General features: G+C 38.5%; 1 protein-coding gene across 1 annotated transcript; it reads right to left on the reverse strand.

Moving 5' to 3' along the window:
• Positions 1–1083: 1083 nt before the first annotated feature.
• Positions 1084–17204, reverse strand: LOC118233788 (polycomb complex protein BMI-1-like). The gene is given in 15 exon segments (XM_035429735.1): positions 1084–2736; positions 3271–3351; positions 3690–3788; positions 3937–3982; positions 4393–4501; positions 4689–4739; positions 4827–4882; positions 5609–5705; positions 5854–5984; positions 14055–14090; positions 14828–14840; positions 15363–15408; positions 15516–15579; positions 15662–15773; positions 17003–17204. Coding segments are annotated over 15 exon segments (1410 nt in total). The 5' UTR covers positions 17142–17204; the 3' UTR covers positions 1084–2406.
• Positions 17205–25484: the final 8280 nt, after the last annotated feature.

Raw genomic sequence — 25484 nt, forward strand, 5'->3', positions numbered from 1 at the left:
TTTTACTTTTATATCTGATATCGAATAAACAGAGATTCTTGATAATCCAGTTGCGTAAATATTAATTTAGTAAATTAGTTAGTCTTTCAAGTTGAATGTTCAGATGTAGTTTATACATGTAAAATCGATATTTTCTGTACACTTGTTTGTTCAGTCGCTCTTTGTCATGTGTATTCAAAATTTTCTTTTCCTTATGGCAGTGCATGATAGGCGTAGAAAATGGAGTGATTAAATGTAGCCATATTCCAGAGAATAGGCCTAGGCCTATTTAATAAAAAAATCACAAGTTATGATAGCACAATTCAGCCTGTTCAGATGAGACTGCAGTTACCCACATGTAAACAAACTCAATTATAAGTGCAAATAATGATCTATTTATTAAGTGGTTTTAACGACTTTTCAAAAAATTAATTCAAGTGCCGCCGAACTTATGCGCCTAATTATTGAAAATGGTAAACCTTGTAATTCGGCTTATTCAGTGCAAAAGCACAAAATTATTTCATTTTTTCTCCAGAAATGTTTTTAAATTAAATGCAGCTGTCGCCAGAACCCATGATTTTACGAAGCCACAATTATGTTCATAGGCTACACTGTGACTCGTTTGAGGAAGATACTCTATATTTTTATTTATCTATAAATTAATCTACACGTCAAAGGAAATGTCAAATCATTCGCAAAATAGGCTATAAACTCAGGCTACCGAGCACATTTTCTTTCAGATCAAATCACCGTGTTCTTTTGAAACGGTCAGAACTGAAATAGTTGTCCACCACCACCGCGACTTTTAACTTAGGCTATTGAAATTACCCTCAGTATATATGCCTAACTCACGACAAATTCAACCATCTTCCTGTGAAATTTATGCCGAAAAAAAAGAACACATCCCATTCAGGAATTGCTTGTTTCCACACTTGGGTCACTTGGATTTCACATTTCGTTAACTTACATGCTACATGCTATTGTTACATGCTGGATCATATTTCCCATACATTTCACACGAAAATACCAAGCCTACTTATATTTTCTCGCTGCCTAACATGGACTGTAAGAATTCAAAAACAAAACTACAGAACGTGCTAGAGATTAAGTAATAAAAATGTAAAATGTTTATTTAGATAGAAGTTTTTATACTGTGCAACAGTAACAATACAATAGTTTTACATACAGTCGACCAAATACAGATATTTAGAACACTGTGGAATAGACACCACAAAACACTTGAAACAAAGATTCTTCTTGTATAGGTTATACAGAGGAATACGTGTTTACCAAACGTATGGGACATGTTAGTTTATTCCACCTCTATATATCAGCTAATAAAGTAAATAGGCATATATACACTTCTCTATCCGGACCTTGGTCTCGTGCCCTGTGGTGGTTGATTAAAAACTGCGCATTTAACAAAATAAAACCACAGCATGAAAAGCTTATTTCAATTTTTAAAAACTAATAGCAAGAACTTTATGCTTTCTAGTCGTTGTTTTCAGCAACACGCTTTATAAACATAATACTGCCACTAACAGGGATATTGAGGGCGTGGCCTATTCAAGGGAAATCTAATTAACGAATCTGCAAGCACAAACATCAAGCGGTTTGATTTCATTTTTGTTTAGGACACGTAGGCTACATGACCAGGAGTGTCACTGAAACTACGGTAATTCTACACATTTAATTTTCTTTCTTGTATTTTCCATGAAAGGCAGTGTCATTTATAATGGAATATAGGATTCATGACTGTAACTGTATATAAAAACAGGCCTATTTGCCTTTTTCGGATGATGCCATATCTGCAGTTAAAAATGAGTTCAAGCTTATATGAAAAGGAAAAAGGAATAGTGACCAACCACAAAACTAAGCCAGTCCCAGATAAAATCCCAGCACAATCTTCTTGTTAACTTTAGGTGATATCACCAAGTGTTTTTTTTTAATTATTATTATTATTTTTTTTATTAGGTTACTTTCTCAGCATCTGTTGGTTTGTTGTGCAAAAACTACAACATACTCAATGTTAATCCTTAAAGTTGTGGAACAAGAACACTGCACTTCAGATCTGGGTCTGGGTCTTTGTCTCTCTGATGTAATAACAGCATTTCAAAAGTTAAAAGTTTCAAAAACTTTACTTAACATTCCCTATCAAAACCCCCTTTCCAAACGATACTTCATGTGTTTGACATACTTTGGCCAAAAACTATTTTGTGAAATACAGGCACCCTCATACTCAAACTGGTTTTCCCACTGAAATGTGACTTCCACTATACACTTTCACATGTATGATAACATAAGAACAATAATAACAATAACAACCATGATTAAAAAAAATAATAAAAATTAAGCATCTACAATATAGCTATATTGGCATGAGAGAGAGCTGGAGAGGCTGGCGTTGGCAGCGTTCCCTCGGGACAGTCATCCGGAGGAGGCCGAGGAGCCGTTGAGCGAGGGCTTGCGCGCTTTGCTGCAGAACAGGGCCGGGCGCTTCGGACTGGGGTTCACGGAGGTGCCGTTGACGGCGCTGGAGATGTGCGGGAAGTGGGGGTGCGGCGACTGGACCGGGGTGCTGGGGCTGGGGAGGGAGGAGGAGGTGGAGGGCAGGCCGCCGGGGCTGTTGGCCTTGTCGCTGCCCGAGTCGCTCTCCATCTCGGAGCGGTTGGCGCTGCCGCGGCCCTCGCGCGGGTGGCTGATCTTCACCTTCTTGCAGCTGGGACGCACTCTGTACTTCAGCGGCAAGGGGCCGTTCTGCAATGCAAGAGCAACGCCCAATCAAAATGAGGAAAAAAGACAACTGATGCCAATGTGCTAGACTGACACCAAAATATTCCTCTCATGCTATTGCTATGGAAACCAATTATGCACCTGATGCAGAAAGAATGCAAAGAAACAAACCCTTCAAAGCCAGTACACACTTTAAACAAGCACAGGCCATGTCAGGAAAACACCAGGATCCAAACTATTTTTATTCATTATTAACTTTTATTTCAGCACCCACAACATTTAAACAGCATTCAGTAAACATTTTCCAGTTTGCAAAAATTAAGTTAAGCAACTCATTATTATAGTGTCAGGCAAAACATCACAGACCTGCTTATTAAATGCCCTCCCTTTAAATTAAAGGTTAATCTGACCATTACTACAGACAAAAAAGCAGCTTCATTCCAGGTTTTTCCTGTGGCAAGTATGAACAAAAATGACATGAATTGTACTGCTAATCATTCATCATGCAAAACACTGGAAGGTTACACGGGATTGCCCTGTTAAAAAAGAGAGGCTCACCCTTCTCCAGGTGTATATGTAGGCGATGTCCATTAATGTGTAGTAATCTTTCAGGGGCTCATCTTCGTACATTACTTCAATCTAGAAAATAAATTCATTCTTAAATCTGAATAATCAACATATAGTCAAGAAATTAAAATCAAACACATTGAATTAAATAACAAAAAAGCCAATTCTTTAAGTCATCAATTTTAAATTTAAATGTATATGATTTAATTAAAAATATTGATTTATTGATAAAAAATTAATAAAAATACTTCAAGAAGAGTTACATGGACATGTCTTTATACATATTGACCTTTAACGTAATCATTTGACCTCAATCATTTTTTAAACCATGTAAATCAATTTTTAATGGCTGGTATTGCTGGTAACATATTGCTTTATTGGCTTAAGAACAAGAAGTAATTCAGACTTGCCTGGAAGGTGCATGGAATATCCATTTTACTTCTAAGAAATTTTCTGAGATGCATCACAGTCATGGCAGCTGGACACTGCAAGTACCGCTTGTCATTCATCTACAAAATAAATAAAGAAAATATTCACATTTTTAAGTACAAGACCACAAACACTGATAGATGTATTACTCACAAAACAGCCAATTGTGCCAGCATGCATTGTTTCAACCACTAAATATGGAACTGTAATAGTGAAAACAAGCATTACCTCCTCCTTCGCTTTCTCCTTCTCTCCATTATCTTGTTTGTCAATCCTGAAACACAGAGAAAAGCAAACTTATCAATAGTCCAACTAAACAAGCTACTGGCCACATTTACAGTACTTTTTAAAATTTACATTAAACACAAAAATGTATCAGGCAGTATTATTTCCAAGAAAAATAAGTGAATATTTATTAAAGTTCCACTACAATTAAATTGTGTTGGACTGTATTGTTTGATAAAATGTTTCTTCTTCAAAACATATTTCTCCTTTGATATATCTTTCAGCAGACTCCCTGAAGTTATACAAATACAGACTACTAAAAACGTGGAGAAGTTACGCAAGTGACAGCACAGCAGCTGGGGTCTTTAAGGCCAAACTTGAATCACTGCCGATTGCTCAATACATGCACTGAAATAAAGAAAGCGTTAAAATATGAAGAGTGCCCACGCTTTGCCGTACTTGCTCTGGTCAAAGAACTCGATGGAGAGGCTGATTATCTCATCATCCGTAATTATCCTTTTGTCCTCGTCCGCCACTTCTCCTCTGTCTTCATTCGATCCATTTGCGGCTTGGAAAATAACATGTAAGATAAATTTTAACACGGATTCTAAACAGGAATTATTTTCCTCCCGTAGCCAATGTTTAAACCCGTCACCCTTAGTCCACCAGTACTGATGGTGGCAATAATACTAGACAGCTATATGGACAACTATGTGACAGTCGTTTGTGTGCACTGGGTTGAAAGAGGTGGTTACCATCTACTGAAGGATGCTCAGCATAGAAGTCCCTTCTTCGCTTCATTTCATCTGCAGAGGAAAAAAACATTGCTGTTTCAGACCCAGGGTTAGGAGGGCCAGCCACTGACAGGAACGGTCAAATGGTAAACAACTTACTTTTGAAAAGGCCCGGGACCAACTTGTAGACTATGTCTTGAAGAGTCTTATCAGACCTATAAAACCAATCATGAGCATTGAAGACAGCAGTTCAGATGCAGTTCATTTTAAGTTCCACAATATGAGAAAATGAGAAATACTGTTTACAACATCTTTGTTAAGAATACATGCTGAAATTTGTGGGTTGTCATAACTTGAGCAAATATAACATTACAAATTTATTATTTTTGTGGGAAGTAATCAGTAACAATAAAGGCTCCACTGAGTGTTTACACTTCACCATTTCATTCTGATACAAAATAATGTCTTTATCTGTTAAGAGTTTTTTAATACATTCGACCAATGTTCAGCAAAAATCCATTACATGTCAGCAGTTATGTTTAAGTATAATTAATATTTTTATGGTGGAGCAATTATTGGTGGACTCTTTTCAAAATTAGTAATGCCTCCCAGAAGTTAGGAAAAGCACCAAACAGTGTCTTCCCTTTACAGTTATTTTTCCCCCCATAAAAGAGTAGTCCACAAATATCAGTTCCACAGGCCTAACACCAGATAACTTCAAGGCAGAGGGATGAGACAAAATTACTGAAATATACCAATACTTTATTGTTAGTTGTTTTTTCAAACTGAAAAAAAGTTAAAGGACACTTTTTTTTTTTTTTGCCCATCATCAAACACTTTGAGTAGAATGTTAAAAGGCTCTAGCTGATGTGTTCCAATTTGGCATTTATTAAAGATACCACTGAATGACATCTGGTCTAAAGACCAAAACAAAATCTTACCTTATATTTAAAAGAGGCTTTGTTTTGTGTACTTGGACATCGCAAATTGGGCAGTATTTGCTGGTCTCCAAATATCGGACAATGCACATTTTACAAACTGAAACACATTAAAATGAAACCAAGTACAGATTAAATCACAGAACACATACACCATGCAGCTCTGTCAGCCACTACAATCGATGCAAAAGTAGCATAATAAGAAAACGTAAGCCTTATTTTTTTTATAGGCTACGTAGATTACTTACAGGAGTGCAAGCATTCCACGATTGTGGTCGCATCTATGAAATATCCGCCGCAGAGCACACACATCAAATGCGGATTTAGCTCCGTTATCTTTATTCTTGTTGTTCGATGCATCGTCATGGAGATAAACAACCTGTTGTGGAGAAATATACATAAACATTTATGAGCATGTGCTTTTTTGACAGACGCGATATAAAGTCGTAGACTTCGGAAATGGGGTCATTTGTGCCAGATACGTTTGGCTTAATCGGGATTTTTCTTCGAATGATGTCGAATTACGAGCCAATTTCAAGCGGTAGCCAATTGGACGATGCACACACGGATTGACAAGGGTATCAAGCTGGCAAATAATAATAAAAATTCAAGACATAGACCTGTATGGTTTAGGCCTACAATTGTTGCAATACGCTTCGCGGCAACATCACCGATATAGCATATTATGCGTTTATGAATCATCTTCCTGCCAATTATTTTCGCGTAATGCAGTCTGACTCCCCTAGACGAAACTCGGGTAGTCTATAGGTCCGCTACACAGTAGACTACCCCTGAATTTAAAGTAGCCTAGCGAGGAACGTCCGATTCCACACAATATTGCATGCTTTGTTACGGCAAAATGCATCACAACCGAATTAAATGCGTGCAGAGCATTATTCGGTCGTTTGAAGACCGTGAGTGGTATCCGGTGCCCAAACGCTGTAACTCTTACTGTTGCTATAGCAACTTAGGTTATACTTGGCATCTTGCCAATGAAAATAGAGCCGTGCTTCCAAAGGAACCACGGCTCGTGCAGATGTGACGAAGAACAAACCCGTGGTTAAATACGCAAGTTATTTAACCAACCGTAATTTCACGAGGTTACCATCCCAACCAGACTTCAAAACGTGACCGCCTTAACGCACATGGATTCTGTTTTTTTTTTTTAAGTCTGTCAAGGGAGGACTGAACACTGCCGCGTTAATTTCAATGTTTTCTGTCATTTCATTAGGACTAGCCTATTTCTGATACCAGCGGCTCAAATCCGTTCAAATTAATTCGATTTATTGTCGCTTTCGGCGTGTAATAGCACTGTTTAACAACGCAGTTCGACCTTAAGAGCATTACATAAATATTCCTCAGTCCACAAGAAAGTCGGCTAAAGCAAGAAGGTGGAAAAATAGCTATTGTCTTACCTGAACGGAAAAAAGGAAATAAATGTAGACTAGAAGCGATCAACATCGGCTCAGCCTGGATCTTTCAGTCACTCTTCACGAATTGTACCCCAATGACCATTAAAGGGTAAGAACAGTAAGCTCCATCGGCAAAATGGTCGACTAACGTAGGCTACATTTTAACAGTCGAGTTCTCCTATGCTGGAGCCACACCAGCATAGGTTACCAGGGTAGGTGACTTATCCGCTATGTGGCTAGTGAAAGCGATGGCTACTGTAAGCCTGCGGAGACATCCCGCAATAAACGTGGTCCACTATAACACTTAGTGTCCATTTTGAACACGGTGGGGAAAGCTGAATCGTGTAACAGGCTACCCACCTTCGCCTTGCCAATCAATTACGAGAAAAAATAAAGGCTGAATAAACGCCGTAGACTAAACAAAATCTGTGTCATTTAAAGAGAATAAGGTGATGATATAATTTTTCAGGGCCGTTGTCACTCGACTGAGTGGCAAACCCAATTAAACGTTAATGATGACGTTCGGTGACGTCGAATAATTAAGATAAAAAGTTTAAAATTGACAACTGGATGCTAGCACAATTTCAACAAAATCTAAACGCGCAACCGTTTCGGATACGTGCGAGAAGTTCCAATAACCATTCGCAGGACATTCGGGGGTTTCTCAGACTCCCTTTGGTAATGATGACTGTAATTCCATTAGAAATGCTGTCACGGATGTGCAAGCATTTCTTGACCGAAGACAAACGCTGGTCTGTTTCTAAGCCTATATCAGACAACCGGGCATGCTTGTGCGGCTGAACCGCTAATGTTCCTGCGTTCTTGTACAAAGCCCGCATAAACAAGCATTGCAACTCACACAGCCGCAGTCGCTGTGACAAAGGTCTCATCAGCTGCCTATGTAGCACAATTGTTAAATGAGCTTTGTCATTCCTTCGACAAATAGAATGTCTAAGGTCACATCGATCACAAGCATAGTTGTCTCGGAACTAGTGGGTCAAGGAATACATTTAGTGACAAGAGATCAATTTCTGATAGACCGCAGAAAAACGGTGAATGTGTAATATCGTTCCTTCAGCAGGTCTCCAGCTCCTACCACACGGAATCCAAGTAATGTTACAGTATGTTGATTTTTTCCCCATTCATGCTAAACTGTGGAACATATTGAACAGCAGCAATTCGCCATTTGCGGAATGACACCACAGTAGTCTATTTTGTCCTCCTCACAAAGACAGTCTAATCAATAACAGATAAATGAAGGCCATTATTTACTGATTACCAAACAACAAGGTTACACTCATGGACAAACGAGCCACGTGGAAATAAAGAAAAACGTAGGCTAGTACACACCAAGTTGGCAAGCCGTTAATTAAGGCCATGGATTCCTCAGCGCACTGCATTGTGCTGTTTGTCTGGCGTTTACCACGGGGTTCAGCCAACTGTCAAACCCATGCATTCTGCACTGTAACCATGCTTAACGGGGCTAAATGACAAGTTCTCTCACACTTTTGAGAACAGAACAAATCACTTACAATGACCAGGATCACTGCTTAAGATGGCCCTACACTGCAAGCAACTCAACACGAAGTGCACCATCGTACATAAAGTAAAGTTCTTCGACCTGTTCCTGTGTCAACGTCAAACGAAAGAAATAGGGTAAAGACAAATGACGTATAAACCACACAATTGCCAAGTAGTTTAGGTGCGACTTAACTACCGAGTGTGTAATGTAGCCTAGCCTACCTTCTTTCGGGCTAAACTATGTGTGAACCATTCTTTTTTGGTTTAACTCTGCAAACTGCAATTCGAGTAATCAGGCAATTTCCAAGACCAGTGCATCGCACAAATGGTCATGGTTTTGAAAACCATCACCATCAATACCAAAGCCTGGAATCCAGCCCCAATAAATCTAAAAAATAAATTAAAAAAACCTGAAGATGACTGACGATATAGCATCACGAGCATTGCGTGTCCAATACATCGGTGAAAATTCAAACACCTTTGCAATTTAGTCACTGCATTCATTGACTAAACGTTTAGTAAAGCTGGAAAAAGTCGTCATTAGGGTGACAACTAATTTAAAAGCATGCCTCCAACAGAATGCAATGAAAAGATATACAGTTCGACCACGATCAGACGTAAAGTGATGGGCTTTTTTCAAGTATGAAGCTTGAGGTTGATTCACCTCTTGCGCCCAGACCACGGTAATTTAAGTTAATAAAATCCGAAATTGATTGCATATGGACAGTCTAACCATTGCGTTACGTTCTCCAGCACATACAGATCATATCTCTATAAAATAATGTTACTATCTTAAAGCATACTGATGAGTGGAACCGTTTGAATGCTAGCAATCCAGAACATTTGACCCATCTCGCTCTTAATTTCTTGCGGTCTCTGGCTTTCATGCAAGTATAAACTATTAGGATACACAACTGTCCAAAAATCAAAAGATGAAACATTACTCTGATTATTTTAGAAAATTATATTAAAATCCATTGATAACCCAAACCAAGCTTGGTCGAGTATGTAATTGAATTTTAAAGTGTAGTGCGCAACTGAACCCGTGTGGTGTAACGTGAACCACTGAGAATCTTGCTTCGAGCAGAGTCCTCGTCTTCCATTCAAGCAAAATAAGCTCAACATTCAACAGACCCTTCCATAATCCATCCATTGGTAAGACGAAATATTTAGTAATACGTACCCAAAAACTCTGGTGCGGGTCGGAGAGACTGGAGTAGAGAGACAATGAAAGTTAGAAGTCGATCAGCAGAAAATGAATGCGAGCCAAGCGGCCATCTTGAAAAGAGCTGCAGACGCTGTCAATTGCAATAGCCTTAGCGTAGCTACACCGAGCTCATTTTAGTTACGCAAATCTGAATTTTTGTCGAGACCAAAAACCTCTGCGACCCAAACGCAAGGTTTTGGCGAAGATTCAGAACTATGCCAGTACGTTTTGTGCGATCAAATAGCTCGCCCCCTGTTCTCAGTTCAGTTGTTTGAAAAATGCAATGCTGATGGTTCAGTGGAAACTGACACCGTCCCCAAAATGGCTTGTAGTTCGACCGCCCCGCTGCATCACGTGGTCTCATTCCTTAAGGGTGGCCTGGGAATTAGTGTCGGTGTAATCAGAGACTAACAGTCAGTACCACAATTTTTTGGGAATCTTTGTTTTAACCTCAAGCGTCCTTGGTTGAATAGCCTATTGGACTGCACACCGCGTGTTTACAGGGGTTTATAAGGGGCTATTGTAGACAATGCAACCAATGCTTTCTGTCTCTCTCCGCTTGGAATGGCAATATATAGTCCCGCGCCAGGTCCAAGTATGGAAGTCTCGTTGCAACAAGTAAACAAGTGCCATGTCACAAATCGAAGTGTTAAATGATTTAAACCTTGATGTTATCATCTCATCTCCCTTAGTCTACCCTCAACACAGCACACTGCAACGAAGGACTGGTCTTCGGATGAGAGAAAATGGATAGGATATATAATTTAGGTTTGAGCGTTGCAATGATTGACCCGACGGGCATACATTTCAGACTACGTTGGCCTGGACGGTGCCTTATTCGCGTATTTTCAAAGTAAAATGTAAGGCCTGTAGGCTACTTCAAATCTCATAGACAGAATCAAATTGGGTTAATGAAAACGCACTCACGAACCGTAGGCCTGCTTAGGGGGAAAAAAAACCGTAGCTACCATAATCCACTGGAGACGACTTTGCATATGAGATGCGTTCGCGCATACATATACATATACATATATATATATATATATATATATATATATATATATATATATATATATGCGTGTGTGTGGGTGGGTGGGTGTGTGCGCGCGCGCGCGCGAACGAACGCATCTCTATAGGCTATACTTTGTGTATTCCGCGAAATTTCTAAAGGCGTATCTTTAAAATGATTAATGAATAAAATGCGACAATCGGACAGAAGTGGACATATATAGACAACCGTCATTACACGGCTACACGTATACCAAGGTTACCATTAGACACCGTCAATTATAACTTGCAGAAAGTGCCTAATAAACTGCTTCATTCTTTGCGATCGTGTCACTCTGTACATGCAAGGCTTTTGGATTTAAGTCTGCATATTCCAGTATGAATGCCATGCGATTAATTTAGAGATGGCATACGCAAAGCATATAGGCTAGTTTATGCGTCTTTTAACTCCCATTTCAATCATTAATTTATTAGCCTGCTGAGGTTTTGGTAATAATTGATTGCATGTATGCATATATAATCACTGCAAGCAATTGATCAGCCCAGACATAAGAGATTAAGTAATTATTTATTGACTCGAAATTGGCAAAATCAACAAGCAAAACCATTGTAGAAAAAGACAACCATATTGTTAATAAAGGAATGTTTAATTGGTTATAGCCATGTTCTGTTCCATACAGTTCCAATGAACAGTGAACATCAGTGTGGTCAGGTTAGCCATGGTTAAAACAGAAAACAGAATAAAAAAGGACAAAAAATTTGTATCATCCAGCTTAGCCTCTGGTCTGCTGAACTCGGTGAGAAGGGTCACGCGCAGTCAGATTCCACTGGAACGTCACGGAACTCTTCCAGTAGCTCAAACACTGTCTACATCTGTGTAGCCTTGTCGAGACTCTTTGCGGCGTCTTTCATCTTACCCACCAAATCCTAGAAAATCGCATTAAAATATGCTCATAATAACAGTTCAGAAACATCAGAAACACAAATTATTTTCCAAGAGATGTAGCTAGGTTTATCGACCCGACAAGGTAGAGGTTCAACAGTTGACAAAAGTAATGAACGGGCTTTTCTGCTTCCTTTCCGTTCTCTTGGAATGATGGAAAAAAAGGTTAATGTTCTTCTGGTTTCAGTTCTTCACAGATCACAGATATTTATTAAATTTATTTTGTCTTCCAACGTGAAACATGCACGTAACATGAGATATAAGAAACCCAGAACATACGGAAATTAAAAAATGATATCTTAAAATGCAGCTTTGGTAATGATGAAAACATAATACACACGACTAATCGTGTTAGATTTTTACATTTATCAAAAGCAATTCGGCAGGAAATATAACCTACATTTTCAACATATTATCAGCGTCAAAACATACAGGACGTCTCTAACCGTCAATATTGCATTGTTTGTGTTATTGTCCTCATCTAATAAAATATAAGCTTAATTATAATATACTAAATATTTTCATACATCTAATGACAGTGTTCATTTATGAGAGGGGACTAATGAAATCCGTAAGTGTATGTGAATCAGTTCAGTTGGAGCCCCAGTTCATGCACACATCTGAAAACATTTGTAATGCATTGATCGCACTGGAATTTTATAAAGGACCGTGTTCACGTTTATTAAGAAGGGTATTACATTCAATAATTTCCATTATTACATAAACTATCCTAATCGGATATTAAGGCATTTTACTCAAACATCGGAAATAGCAACAAGTCTCTGTTTTGAAGAATGGTTTGAGCATTGAGCTCAGAAAAACTGGAGTGGGAAAGCACAAAAGTAGGTTAATATGTGAAATAAAAAAACGATGTTGTGTAGTCCCGAATGCCGCTCAGACTACCACGTAAAGTCTAGTTCATTTAAAAAAGCAAGTTCTCGACAGAAAAAGCACATTGGTAGCACACTCTTTTTTGAGGAATGGTAGGCCACGTGACCAGACACATGTAAGATTTTAATCCTTTCGTTTATAGTTAGGCTATAAACGAATGTCTTCACCTCGGTGATTTATGACCCATATATAAACCCACGGATAATCGACGTTTTTTTTAAAAATATATCACACATATAAGTGATAAGCAAAGTAATTGAAAAGGAACAAAATTATGTTCTATTAAGCACACATCAAAAGGCCAACATAAAACCACGTGTTGAAATAAATGTTCATACTGACATGGCAAAAGAATTAATACCTTTTATCCCTATAAAAAACATTTGCTGATGCAATATACACATGGAACTATCACTGTACATCATTCCATGTCATTAAACATGTAGTCAAATAGCCTATGTAAAAAATAATTAAGCAATAGGCTAATATTAAATGGAGGAGAAAGTAGGCTACTCCATTTTTACATAAATGCTTAGAGTTGCCGAGTGAGGCAGGTTACAATTACACACTATTTTGCTAAAGTATTACTCTTATTAAATTATTAACTGTTCAATTAATCAATTAAACGTAAAATGTTCTACAGTGCCACTCCATTGCTACAATTAAAATGTGAATAGTTCAACTAAGCGCAGGAATGTTGCACCGTGATTTCCGTTAAGCCTTTTTCCCTCCGACGGACAAGATTAATTTGCGAGCTCAAAGCAGAGGCCAAAACTCTAAGCAACACATAACAGTCCTGACTGAGCTGATATTTTTTCCAAAGTATAGGCCTACAATTTAATGTTTTGGGTGAACAATCCCGATCAACTAAGATAAATTATACCCCGTGGTAAACATTTGCATGTCAATGAAATTTAGTTCGAATCTAATTACAGGAATTAGGACAGCACTAACCCTTATATATATATATATATATGGAGATACAGATTTTGGCAGAATTAATGCCGAGATTTATAGCCTAATGCAACATTTATAACGGAAATGTAAGACCAAGTTGTAGTTTTTAGCAGAACAACACAATAGTGGATATCAAACCACTTCCTTTAAATCTTAATAATGAAAATGAAAGAGACCGCACTCGACTAAAAGACTTCAACGGTGAAACTGACAGTTTGGCCTATTTTGTGGGGAGGGGGAAAAAACAACTTTTTTTTAAAAAACCGCACCTTAAAAAGCGGTAGGCTACAACGTTTAAAGCCATAAAATGGCGATTATAAACCAACTTGAGTTTGAAAATGTGTGCTCATTAATAATTTAATTTTACATTATGTAAGATTATGGAGTGACATCACTGCTAAAATGTACAGGGAAAATCTACGCAAATTTAGAAACTAATTGGCTTCAGTAATCTTGCACTTGGCATTAATGTCTGTGTAATTACACAAAACTCCCCCAAATATTGGGTACCTGAAGTTGTTCCATTGTGCAACTAAAATGAACTTCCTCTGACGGTCTTGCCCCACCGTTCTGCAAATGAAAACATCAGAAATCAATGACAAATCAATAGGCCTTGCTGAAAAGTGATGAGTATCACACCGCAACCATTCAATGACAGCTTACCTCAACGTTCAACGTGATTAGATAGGCGGGCTGGTTAACTTTGTGCACGTGACTGTTCTAGTAACACAAGAAAACGTGTTAAAATTTTACATACCGTTAAAATACGAAGAAAATCCGATTGCTTGATTCTTCATTTGCTTAGCCAAGCCAATTTCAAATACCTTTATCTGGTAATCCAGGCGCCACGAGGCATCACATATATGCGGAGGACACCTGCCTATGCTACAAATACGACCAACATGCAATGTTGGTAAAAACAGGGGAAAAAATACAATCAAAATGACAGCAATTTAAACAAACAGGCGTTTTGTCACTAATTGATCACAGCTCAAACAGTAAGAAAGAAACAGTAGACTATATTTCCCTCTTTTTTTTCTTTATAAAACGTTTAATAGTCCCGAATTTAATAATTAGACGTACTAGCATCTTATTGGCTATGACACTCTCATCTTAAACACATTACTGAGTTTAACTTAATTATTCAGGCTTAAGCACCAATGTTTATATTAAATAAAATGTTTAGGTAATGAAAACAATGACAATGCCAAACCTCTCCAGTAACTTCTTTAACACATTACATTGATTTTATGCATGAATTAGGCTACTTCACAAAAGCTTACTCAAGTGGATGTACTGGAATTTGATGCATGGTCAAAGCAATTTTTATGATACCTAGAACAAACAAACTAACAGTAAAACCAATCCTCTTGTAACTTCATACCCATCTGAGAATGGAAATGAATTAAACTTAACTTGTCATCACTAAATAATTAAAGCACATATTTTTTAAATTAATCTAATCAAGTCTGGAGTAGTAAAATAAATTCTAATGTTTTATTTACTGTCACATATGGTCAGGACTCTCATCAAATTGATCCAAAACCAAACATAAAAATGACAATTAGACTCACTGTAAAACAAAGTATGATTTTCATGGTCTTTTGAAGTGTTGAAGGAAGCTGCTGTAATGTAACAGGCTGAGCTTTCATATGTGTACATACTATATCCAGAACAACTTATGCAAATCACAGTTTTGAGCAATTGAAGTTTGTTACTTTCCTCAAGCGTAGTGCACCTTCAGTGAATTGAACTCGCAACCTCCGAGTCCATTTACCATTATTCTACACTTCCACCCCATCAACATAAAATACAGACTCACAACTCACCTGGACAACAGGTTTTCCAATTCACTTTTGTTCTTCTGCAAGGCAAACAGGTTATCAGAACAGCACGTGTAGCAATTGAGATAAAAAGCATAGGGAAATTGTATAAATAGGGCCTACTTTTAAGTAGGCTGTATCCCCCAACCTGGAATGAACTGTAAAATATGTCTATTCTCTCAGGATCAAACTTAATGTCCTCCAGACATGTGCTGAAACAAAACAAAGGCAAAGGTTTAGGTACCATCCGTTAGTAAATCACTTTAGCAGATATAAGGAAAATCATATAATTACCAAATTGTCGATTTATCCGAATTCTGCTTTGCAAGTTCCAGTATACAAGTGGTGGCTGCAACGTGGCAATGCTTCAGCAAAGTTTGATCAATGTGCTTAAATTCTGCGCCATCTAAAATGAAAAGAAAATAATTGCATTTACGACAGAGTGAACTGCAATTATAAAATAAGAAGAGGTGGTAATAACAGGAGGACATATCCCAAAAAGCCGAATTCCCGCGATTTCGAATGGTATTTTGCTGAAGTAGCTTACTCAACAATAATCAATACCCATCCTTTTCAACACGCTATGTGTTGAGCACAGTTTAACTGCATAAATAAATCATATAGGCCTAGTTGTCCATGAAACGAGGATGTGATCCAAAACATAAACAATATGATTAATGCAAAAAAACATACCAATGATTAATATTTAGTTTGTAGCTTAGTAATATTCAACAACAAATACGTCAGTACTTTACATTCTGAAGTGCAGGTCTGTACAAATGCATGGTCTAAGAAGCAAACTGTCCAGTATGCATGGTTGTAATTGATTTAGCACATAATAGCTACTCTCATGGAATGTAAGCTTTTATTGGATCAGCATTCATTCGGTGTCAAAGTCGTGATAAATTTACAGAGATCCTTTCCGCCTCCTTTCGCTCTCTTTGGGCTGCTCTGATACAACACATTTCCAGCCGACGTCTGGCCAAAAACCATGCGCAATACAAACGTCTGACCTTGCAAATTCTTCCCTTTTACGATACAGTGACCGACCTTAGCAGATAATGTTTTGATATAAAATTTAACACAACTGGCAATTATAAAATGTGCTTTGTCGCTACGAAGCTTAGCAAGAATGACTGCAGTTATCACGTTGTAAAACACGCTCGGTCTGCAGTGACGTAGCGTAGTCACCCACCCACATAACACGCTTAGCATGAAAACAAAGGAACTCTGGCAGTCAGAAGCTTACGCTACAAGCAGCGCCAGTGTCACACTCAGTAGGGTAGCAATAAATATCGTGATTTAACCAACACAGAGATGAAGCCAGAAGTGCAGACTCCTTCTGCAACGAACACATAAACGTAGGCTACAAAGTGCTAGCTGGTGCTTTAGCTAGGCTAACAGAAGAACGCTCATTTCCCATACTTAATGGACGTTTTATATAATCTGTAGGGGAATTACAGACGTGTTCGGTGTAATATTCATTCCCCTCTCGTCCACTGTTTGGTTGATTTGAGAATTTCAGCTAGGTACAGGAGCTGCTTTAGCCCACTGTGGCCCATTTTCCTAGGTGATGTGTGTGCGAAAGGCAGGAAACGAAAGCGAACAAAGGCGACGCATGGAAAAGCCGCTTACCTAAGATCGCTTCGTCCGCGTGTGAGGCGAGTAAACTGCGGAACGCCACCTCTACCAAAGCCGAGAACGTTTTCACGTCAAAATAATCCGCATCTGCCAAATATTGTAGCCCTTTCTGTACGAACTCCGACAACTCCATTATGGCTGAAAAAACCTCCGACTTCACACCACGTGATCTGTGCTCAGCTGATTTTTGCTGGGTGGAAATAACCACCCTGCTTCAGCCTGCAACTTGGGGACGGGGTTGATAGGGGTTCTTCAGTTTTAGGCTAGCATCCAGAGAGCTCAAATTCGCCGATAGGAATAAACAATTAATTGTAGCCTACTGCATGGGTGAGTTAGACAAATAGATGGCATTGATCTACAGTTACAAATTAGGCTACTCCCGAGATCTATGGGTAACGTAATTTGATTAACTCGATTAACTTTGATTAACTTCATTGCGGGTCAGAAAAAATTGCCGATTTGTTTCGAAGTTTACTCTCTACCATGTATATCCTGGCTATGATGCGACATCTCATCATAAAACACTACCTATAGGCTATACGTTGACTCCAAGTTTAGTTAAAAATAGAAATGTTAGGCCCTACGTACATTGATAACCGAAATATTGTTTATAATGGCGTGCTTTGATCTGAAATGAACAAAAGAGCAAATTACAGAAACTCACAGAATTAGACTGAATGTGGCATAGTCCACTGGCAAAAAATTATCAGATTGGTTAATGTCCCTTTGCTTCAGATCCCTTTATATATTTTACAGAATTTTGTATGCTTTAGGCCTACTAAACCAAACACGCACATGTGTCTTAAGACTCTTAAATTAATCAAACAAGTTTGGTAAACTGTAGATGCAAAGGGTAGGCTATTGTTTCTTCACGTTATTTCAGAATATGTGTTTTGTTTTGAATTATTTAGTTGCAATCATGATATAGCCTACACACTGAAGCAGTAGGCTATTGGTTCTTTTACGTTGAAACCTTCATATCCAAATTATTTTTTCATGGGGTGTTGAAAGTTCATAATGAGAAACTCATATCATTTGAATTATCTGTAAAGCAATCGTCAGGCTATTTTTTTAACCGTATACTGCGCTGTACTTCCCGGTAAGAAATAATATTGACCTTCCGTCGCTTTTTTTGTTCAGTTATGTGAATGCTGTTTCCCAGAGTCGTTTATTCTATAAGCATCATATAAGAGAATATAGAATTACAGAGAGGCGCTAGCTGCATACGTTGTATGTACCGCTCTCGTTCATGGTATAAATCTCATATTGGAGAGTGAACTGTCAACTTGCTTTCAGACGTGCTCTAGTTTTTCGCGACGAGTCTTAGGCTTCCTTTAGAACAAGGCTTCCTGCATAATGTGTGCCGTTACTCGTCAGCATGGGTCCGGGCAGGTGTCTCGGACTCTGGTCTGATACAATTTTGAAAGTGTTGCACCAGCTTTGATAACCGTCGAGTCCGAAGATCAGGCATGCTGTTTCAAGGAAGATGACGTATCGGTTAGCTTATTTCAATTTAGGCTATATGAAGATGATCACGAATAGCTGCGTGTGACAAGTGGTTACGCACTATCGGTGAGTTGTACTGTTTACCGTTCGATGTCCACAAAAACTTTGACCCAAATCTTATTGTTGAACTGGATAAATATTTTTGAAGACACTGTATCCTAATTCAGAGCAAAAGTGAAAGGCACATAACGAGTGGTATTAGTGGTATTAGAAACTTGTGAGGGTCACCAAAAGTAGCCTAGGCTACATTAAGACAGCTCAATATAAATTTTAACATTTCCTTGATTTTTTAAAATGTCATCACAAAAACCCATAGGTTGCTGACGAAGCTGACATGCACCATCTAACGCCTTGTCTTTGAAACGTCTAGCAGAACGCAAAGACAGGAGCATTAGAGACTGAAGTCTACAGGTGGGCGTCATCCATTTCACAATAATTAGTCAATCCAAAAAGCTAAATTTACCACAGCCACGTGAGCACAACCACGCGAGTCATTCAAACGGCCGTCCGACCGCTTCCTTTTCCAAACCCTCGCTATCATAGGAGGAAGAGCTTGAGGGAGCTTTATAGGGGTCTTTCTTCAGACCACGATTAAAATAATTTACTTAGGCTGATTGCTGAAAAGGCGTTATACATTGTACCGCCGCCCATCTTTGAAATATTTGCAGTTGCCTATATGGAGAACATATTAACGCTTGACGCCGTACATATTAGCACTGATATCAAGTATTATTATTATTATTATTATTATTATTATTATTATTATTATTATTAGGCCTACTCCGAAATATTCCAAATTGTGTATGCTGCTGTTCAGTTATACCACTGTCCTGAAGAGGCGTTCACTAGGGGGCCTGAAATGCAATCCATGGGTCACTCAAGTGACAAGTCACGTTTCTCAGTCTGAGCTCTGACTCTAAATTCAGAAGAATACTACTTGGTTATTTTATTTTATTTATTTTATTTTTAATATTGTGTTTTTTGTTTGTTTGTTTGTGTGTGTGTGTGTGGGGGCGGGGGGGGGGGGGGGGGGGGGGGGGGGGGGGGGGGGGGGGGGGGGGGGGGGCGGGGGGGGGAGATATATCGAGAAGATATGAGAAGACACCAGCCAACCCTTTGTGTCTGCCTACATATATAACATAACACCACATATACACATAGAACATCTAATTTGTGGTTATGTAGCTTGATCCTTTAGTGATTTCTAGACCATTGCCTTTTTGCATGTACACTCTAACTTGCACAATCTTTTTGATTAGTGTCAGATTGAAATAAAGGGAAATCTAGGCCTACTCTCAACAACTGCTTTAAAATGTCTGAACCAGATCAGATTTGCTGCAGATTGATCCACATATGTTAAGTTTTCTATCTTGTCAAAGCTTATATTAATTTATTAATGTAGGCATATACAGTATGTACTTAATAAAATGAACATTAGTAGGCTTATTTGACTGCTGCCATGGGTTTATCCTCACAGCAGATTACATACTAGACCAGTGGTTCTCAAACTCGGTCCTGGGGGACCCCTGTGTATGCTGGTTTTCATTCCAACCTCAACAGCAATCCCAGAATTTTAACAAGCTGTTATTTTTTTCTTAATTAGGTGTTTTTCATGTTTTAGAGCTGGGGTTGCAGAAAGGGCCAGTGTGGGTGCACACTACTAATCAATCACTAGAATCATTGTTAAGCATTGCTACATTAGTAGAATCAGGATCAAGTGTGTGCACCCACACTGGCCCTTTCTGGATAAGACTGGGGACCCCAGCTCTAAAACATAAACGAAGGCTCCGTTAAGCTTAATCACAACCCATAAGACCATTACTGTCAGGCTCCCAAGATTTCTGGTAACTGCCTGTGTTGGTCACCGAAAAATTTTGACCATGTGACTTGCCGTCAAGACCACAATTGTAGTAGTATGATGAATCGATACTCAAAAACAGGTAGTAGGAAGAATCTGAAGTAAACTCATTCAATAAGGGTCATACATGTTCGGAACGCACAGTCACTGACGCAACGTATGACACGTCGCTTTTTAATGTTGAAAGCGCCACTGCTTCATAAAAAATTGGAGAATAAAAAATATTCGTGATGTATGAAGAGCATGAGCAAATATTAATTGCTATCAGCTAGGGACATAGATCCAGATTAGATCCACTTTTTATTTATGGGCTGTTGCCGGTTGGCCTCATTTTCCGTAGGCCTGTACTCACTAGGGATTTCACTTTCCTTTAAAAAATAAATAATGCAGTTGCATTGATGAAACGGTTGAATCAAAGTGCTAAGAATCGAATTGAAATACTACCACACACTATCCTCGTGCGGATTTATGAAATATACTTTTGCTTGATGAAGCCTAATTTATTATGATGATTATTGAAAGATTATGATGATGACCATTATGTCATGTAGCACATATTGTCTACCAAATAGCAATGTGATCATTTCCAATACGCTAAACGCATAGCCTACAGAAAAATCTGTAATTATCTAATAAAAATAGAAGTTAACGTTTCTTCTTATGTAATGCAGCTAATAGGCTAACTTTAACGCTGACCATACTGTTGAGATTGCTACTTGGTAAAAAACAAAAAAACACGATTTTGTGCTGGCTTAAGATGCCAATCGATGCGATTTGTTTAGCATGAAATGCGTTTAAATTAATTAATTCGAAACGTTCTATCGCTTGGACGTTAAGATATTAACGTAAGGAAATATAAGGCTGAAGGCACGGCGCGGTTTGATGGAATCACCCGCCATTCCAAAATAGTCAATATAAACACATGTCTGAAGTCTGAAGGGTGCAAACCATATATTTTTTACATTGTAAGGATGTACCTCGGTTTTTTAACCTCCTGCTCAAAAGTCGGCAGCCTAATTGCAGTTTACCTGAATTTCACTGCAGTTTGCAGTTGCCCTTTGGTCAGAATTCGTTTTGTCCTCCCGAGGCTCAACATGTGTGATAAGTCTACGACTGAGCATATAATGATTAGCTCACATATAGACTCCAGTTCTGGAAACATCTACACGATAACTTGTACGACGAACGCAAACGATATTTTAAAGAAATATCCCACTGCACATATGTTGGAAATCATTTCTCAAAACACAAATAAAAGTATTCGTCCTATGCAGCGCACTCCTCGAGGTCAACTGTTTGAGTAGTCATGAACCAAAGTAGCGAATATTACAGGCTGCATGGAATTGCATCTATCTCTAGACAGTTAGGCTTCTTTGTTTCCACATAACTGCTTTGGTTTGGGCAGCTCATTAATTGAGCACTATAAATCGCCCGTTTTGGTGGCACAGCACAGTGCTGCGTTGCAACAAAGTTGGCTTGTTCTGATTTAGCCAACTTCATCCTGTAAGGTAAAATACAATATGGGGCATGCCCCGCCAAGGCGTAACTTGGCTGGATGGCATACTTGCCATCCCAAACTGCAACAGACTCGTGAAATTGTGAACAGTGCAGACAGGACTGTCAACTTGCATATTCGAATATGGGTAACTTGACTACGCAGGCAACAAGGCCTGCCACCAATGCACGATTCTACAGTTAATCTTATTTTTTAAAATGACGTATCGGGTAGCCCTATAGTCGGTCAAATGATTTGTTTGAAGCCGTTGGATCAACAGTTCCACAGAATCATTTTCATTGTTTTCACGTAGGCCTATGTGGTTTCTCAAGGTAGGAGCCATTTTAGCCTATTTGGGACAACGTACTGTTTGGTGGGAACTATACTGCAGCCAAATACGTTTGTGGAAGGCTGTGAGAACCATTTGCCCTTGTGGGCTTGTAGTGTCGCAAGCACGCCGTTTAACATTTTACCGTATAGAAGAATGGAAAATGTGAATGCGTGACAGCGTTTTAGAACGTTCCTAAACGTCTTTCAACATACCTGTTATGTATCCACTATGTAGGCCTATAATAAGAATAAGCATAGCTTCCGAAACGGTGCAAAAAGTTGCAATAACGTTTTCTGCTAGCTTAATTTCTTTATTGCCTTCTGGACAGTAATAATGAAATAGTTCAACTACATTAGGCTACGTACGTTCGTACATATGATCGTGCCTTATCAATAGCCTATATTCCACTTCAGAGTAGAGGACACCTATTCAAAATAATAGTGAGAATAATTGTAAGAAAGTTACACAAACATACTTTATGGCAAATGAAAAACATGTGTGTTCAGTATAGTGGCTATACATTATACAAGTAAACGTTCCGATTTTGAACAATCACTACAAATTATTTCTTAAAGTGTAACGCACTGATTTAGTGGAGAGTAGATATAAATGTAACGCATCATAAATGCAACAAGGTCAATCAGGCTCGCCGTGTGTCTTGCTCATGCCCGGGACAAAATGATCTCAAAACCCCCCCCCCCCCCCCCCCCCCCCCCCCCGCCCCCCCGACCCCGTGCGCAGAAGATGAAATACAGAAACAAACTGAGACATGCCGTCATTCCCAACTGTAATGCTTTGAAGTTGTTCATAGATTTAGATTTCACGAGATTATTCCAGCAAATTATTTGAAGGTTAGAGCCCCCCCCCCCCCCCCCCCCCCCTTGACCCAGGGCCCGGGACAACTCACTCGGTTTTCCCCCGTGTCGGCGGGCCTGAGGTCAATAACGTTTTGTACACTGCTGATACAATTTCAGGTCTGTAAAAGCGCAATTCAGTCCTCTACCAAGTGCCAAAAGAACGGAACAATTCGACAACTTTCGTGGGACATATTTCTAAAAAAAACTATTTTTGAGCGAGGTAAGTAACAATCTGTTCCAGAAGTATAAACGGATATGAGGCATTCGTTTATTTACGATAAATCAGATAATACTTTTTAAAATCTTAAAATCTTTTTTAAAAAGTAATCTGTCCTTGAAAAATTAGTACGGTTTTCTGAGTGAGTTTTAGCAGGAATAGTTTGCTAGGTGACCAAAAAAAATGCTGTCCCTGTCTGTATAAATGTAACAGCTGTTGCAATTATGCCGCCTCTGAGTTGCAAAAACAAACAACATTCTTTTTTGCTGTTATATGTGTACAGAATGCCATCTAAAGAGAAAACGAAAGAGTTGGTACCCAGGAGGTCATGGAGAGGGCTTCAGATTAAGAGATGTATAGATGGTGTTGAAAACCATCTACATGTAGCCTATAGTGCCCTTTTGGGGAGAACATAGGCATGCTAAATGGTGTTTAATATTTGTTTAAAAAATCAATCATACTCATAAACGTGTTTGACGTTTTAAGTTAGTTCAGTGTTTAATGATAAATGTGTTCAGCTAATTTGTTGGCAGCGTTGACACAGAATCATCTTCTGGATGCTGCAAGTGATTAATGGCTAAGAAATAGCCATCTGGTTTTTATTTTATTTTTATTTTTAAAGCTTACCTGGGTGTTAAAAACAAACAAAATCAGCTTTCTCCATTGACTTGGACATTACCACAATTTGCGGTAAGTTATAAAGCTGATTGTGCGCCAAGGTTTGAGCAGGGTCTTTTTTTAATCAATAAAGCCCCATACTTGATAATCGGAGGATGTGACTGGTCTCACGATACCGCTGGAAACACGTTTCATTCATTAATATTAGCATGTGCAGAAAAAACCTCCATGCGCGCATTATAGGGCATTTTCATTTATTGTTACAATTATTCCGCCACTCTGCTACAATTATGCTGGCTAGGTCATATGAATGTAACATAAAACTGCTTGTACTTCGATTTAAATTGTATCCGACTCGATTCAGTTATGAACGTACGTGAAACGGCTAATGACCACTGACATGTCAAAGCTGTTTGAATAAAAATTTTATAGTGCTTGGCGAAATGTTTCCTCAGTAAATGAGCAAAATCCGAAAACTATTGCATTTAAACCGACTCTACCCTAACTTTCACTCGACCTTCTGTTTAAAAAGGTCACCTTAAATAATAAATTCACAATATCCTTTGTCTTTCTCGTCAACTTATAGAATATCTTCGGCATGTTTTTACATCCGTACGTCATCACACTGTTTCCAACTCAACGCTAATGGATGATCGGATGATCTCGATCTTTCAGAAAAATGAAGTGAAATTTGTGCCCGTTTCATTTGACATTGCGTTCAACCATAGCCTATATGCAGCATTTCTGAGTGTAGTGTTTTAAGTGAATTATTTCTGAATATAATTATTTAATGGTTTTACTTCGAGTTAGGCTAAACCCTATATTTGTCGACACAAAATGATAATACAAAGTTGTGTGGGTGTGAAGAAGTGCCCGTTGATCTGGATGGTCAGCTCTCTCTCTCTCTCTCTCTCTCTCTCTCTCTCTCTCCGATGGCCTGGTCAGTTCGCTCTGAAATTCTGATCTGGCGCATCAGTACCTATACAAAGTAAAATGTTCAGTTAAATCAACTTACACAGTATTTATAGTCCCGACTCATATGTCCTCTGATAGTTTAATAGGCAATGGACACATTACTGTGTATTATAAAGCAACCTGCGTAATCGTTCATGCTCTGCAGAATGTATATCATTACTTTTTGTAAATTGTGTTTCAAAACTTGAACGATCAATTAATTGTAGTTGTTTTGTTTAAAAAGTCTTTACTATGTTTGTTTTTCATGTTTAAACGCCACAATACTACAATGATACTGCATCATTGATACATACTGTGAAGGTTCAGCGAACCCATAATTACAAAAGTAATCGGGGGTCTAAACATGAAACTAAAATTCATGTAGCCCATAACGCTCAATGAAATTAGGTTATGAATAAGAGTATATGCATTTTATTGGAAATTTTTTGTAGTGCCGGAAGGTTTAGTTTATATATTTTTTTATGACCCTGGATAAAGGATTTGACTACTAGCCCATTGTTTTGAAAAAATAGAACATACAACAATGGAACTGGAATTGGTCATCCCTAACCTACAATTATTATTGTTATTATAATGTTTTATTCGGAGTCTGTGTTTGTTCATGGTTGGCGTGTATGCA

This window comes from Anguilla anguilla, chromosome 8 (genome assembly GCF_013347855.1).
Source record: "Anguilla anguilla isolate fAngAng1 chromosome 8, fAngAng1.pri, whole genome shotgun sequence".
Lineage (NCBI taxonomy): Eukaryota > Metazoa > Chordata > Actinopteri > Anguilliformes > Anguillidae > Anguilla > Anguilla anguilla.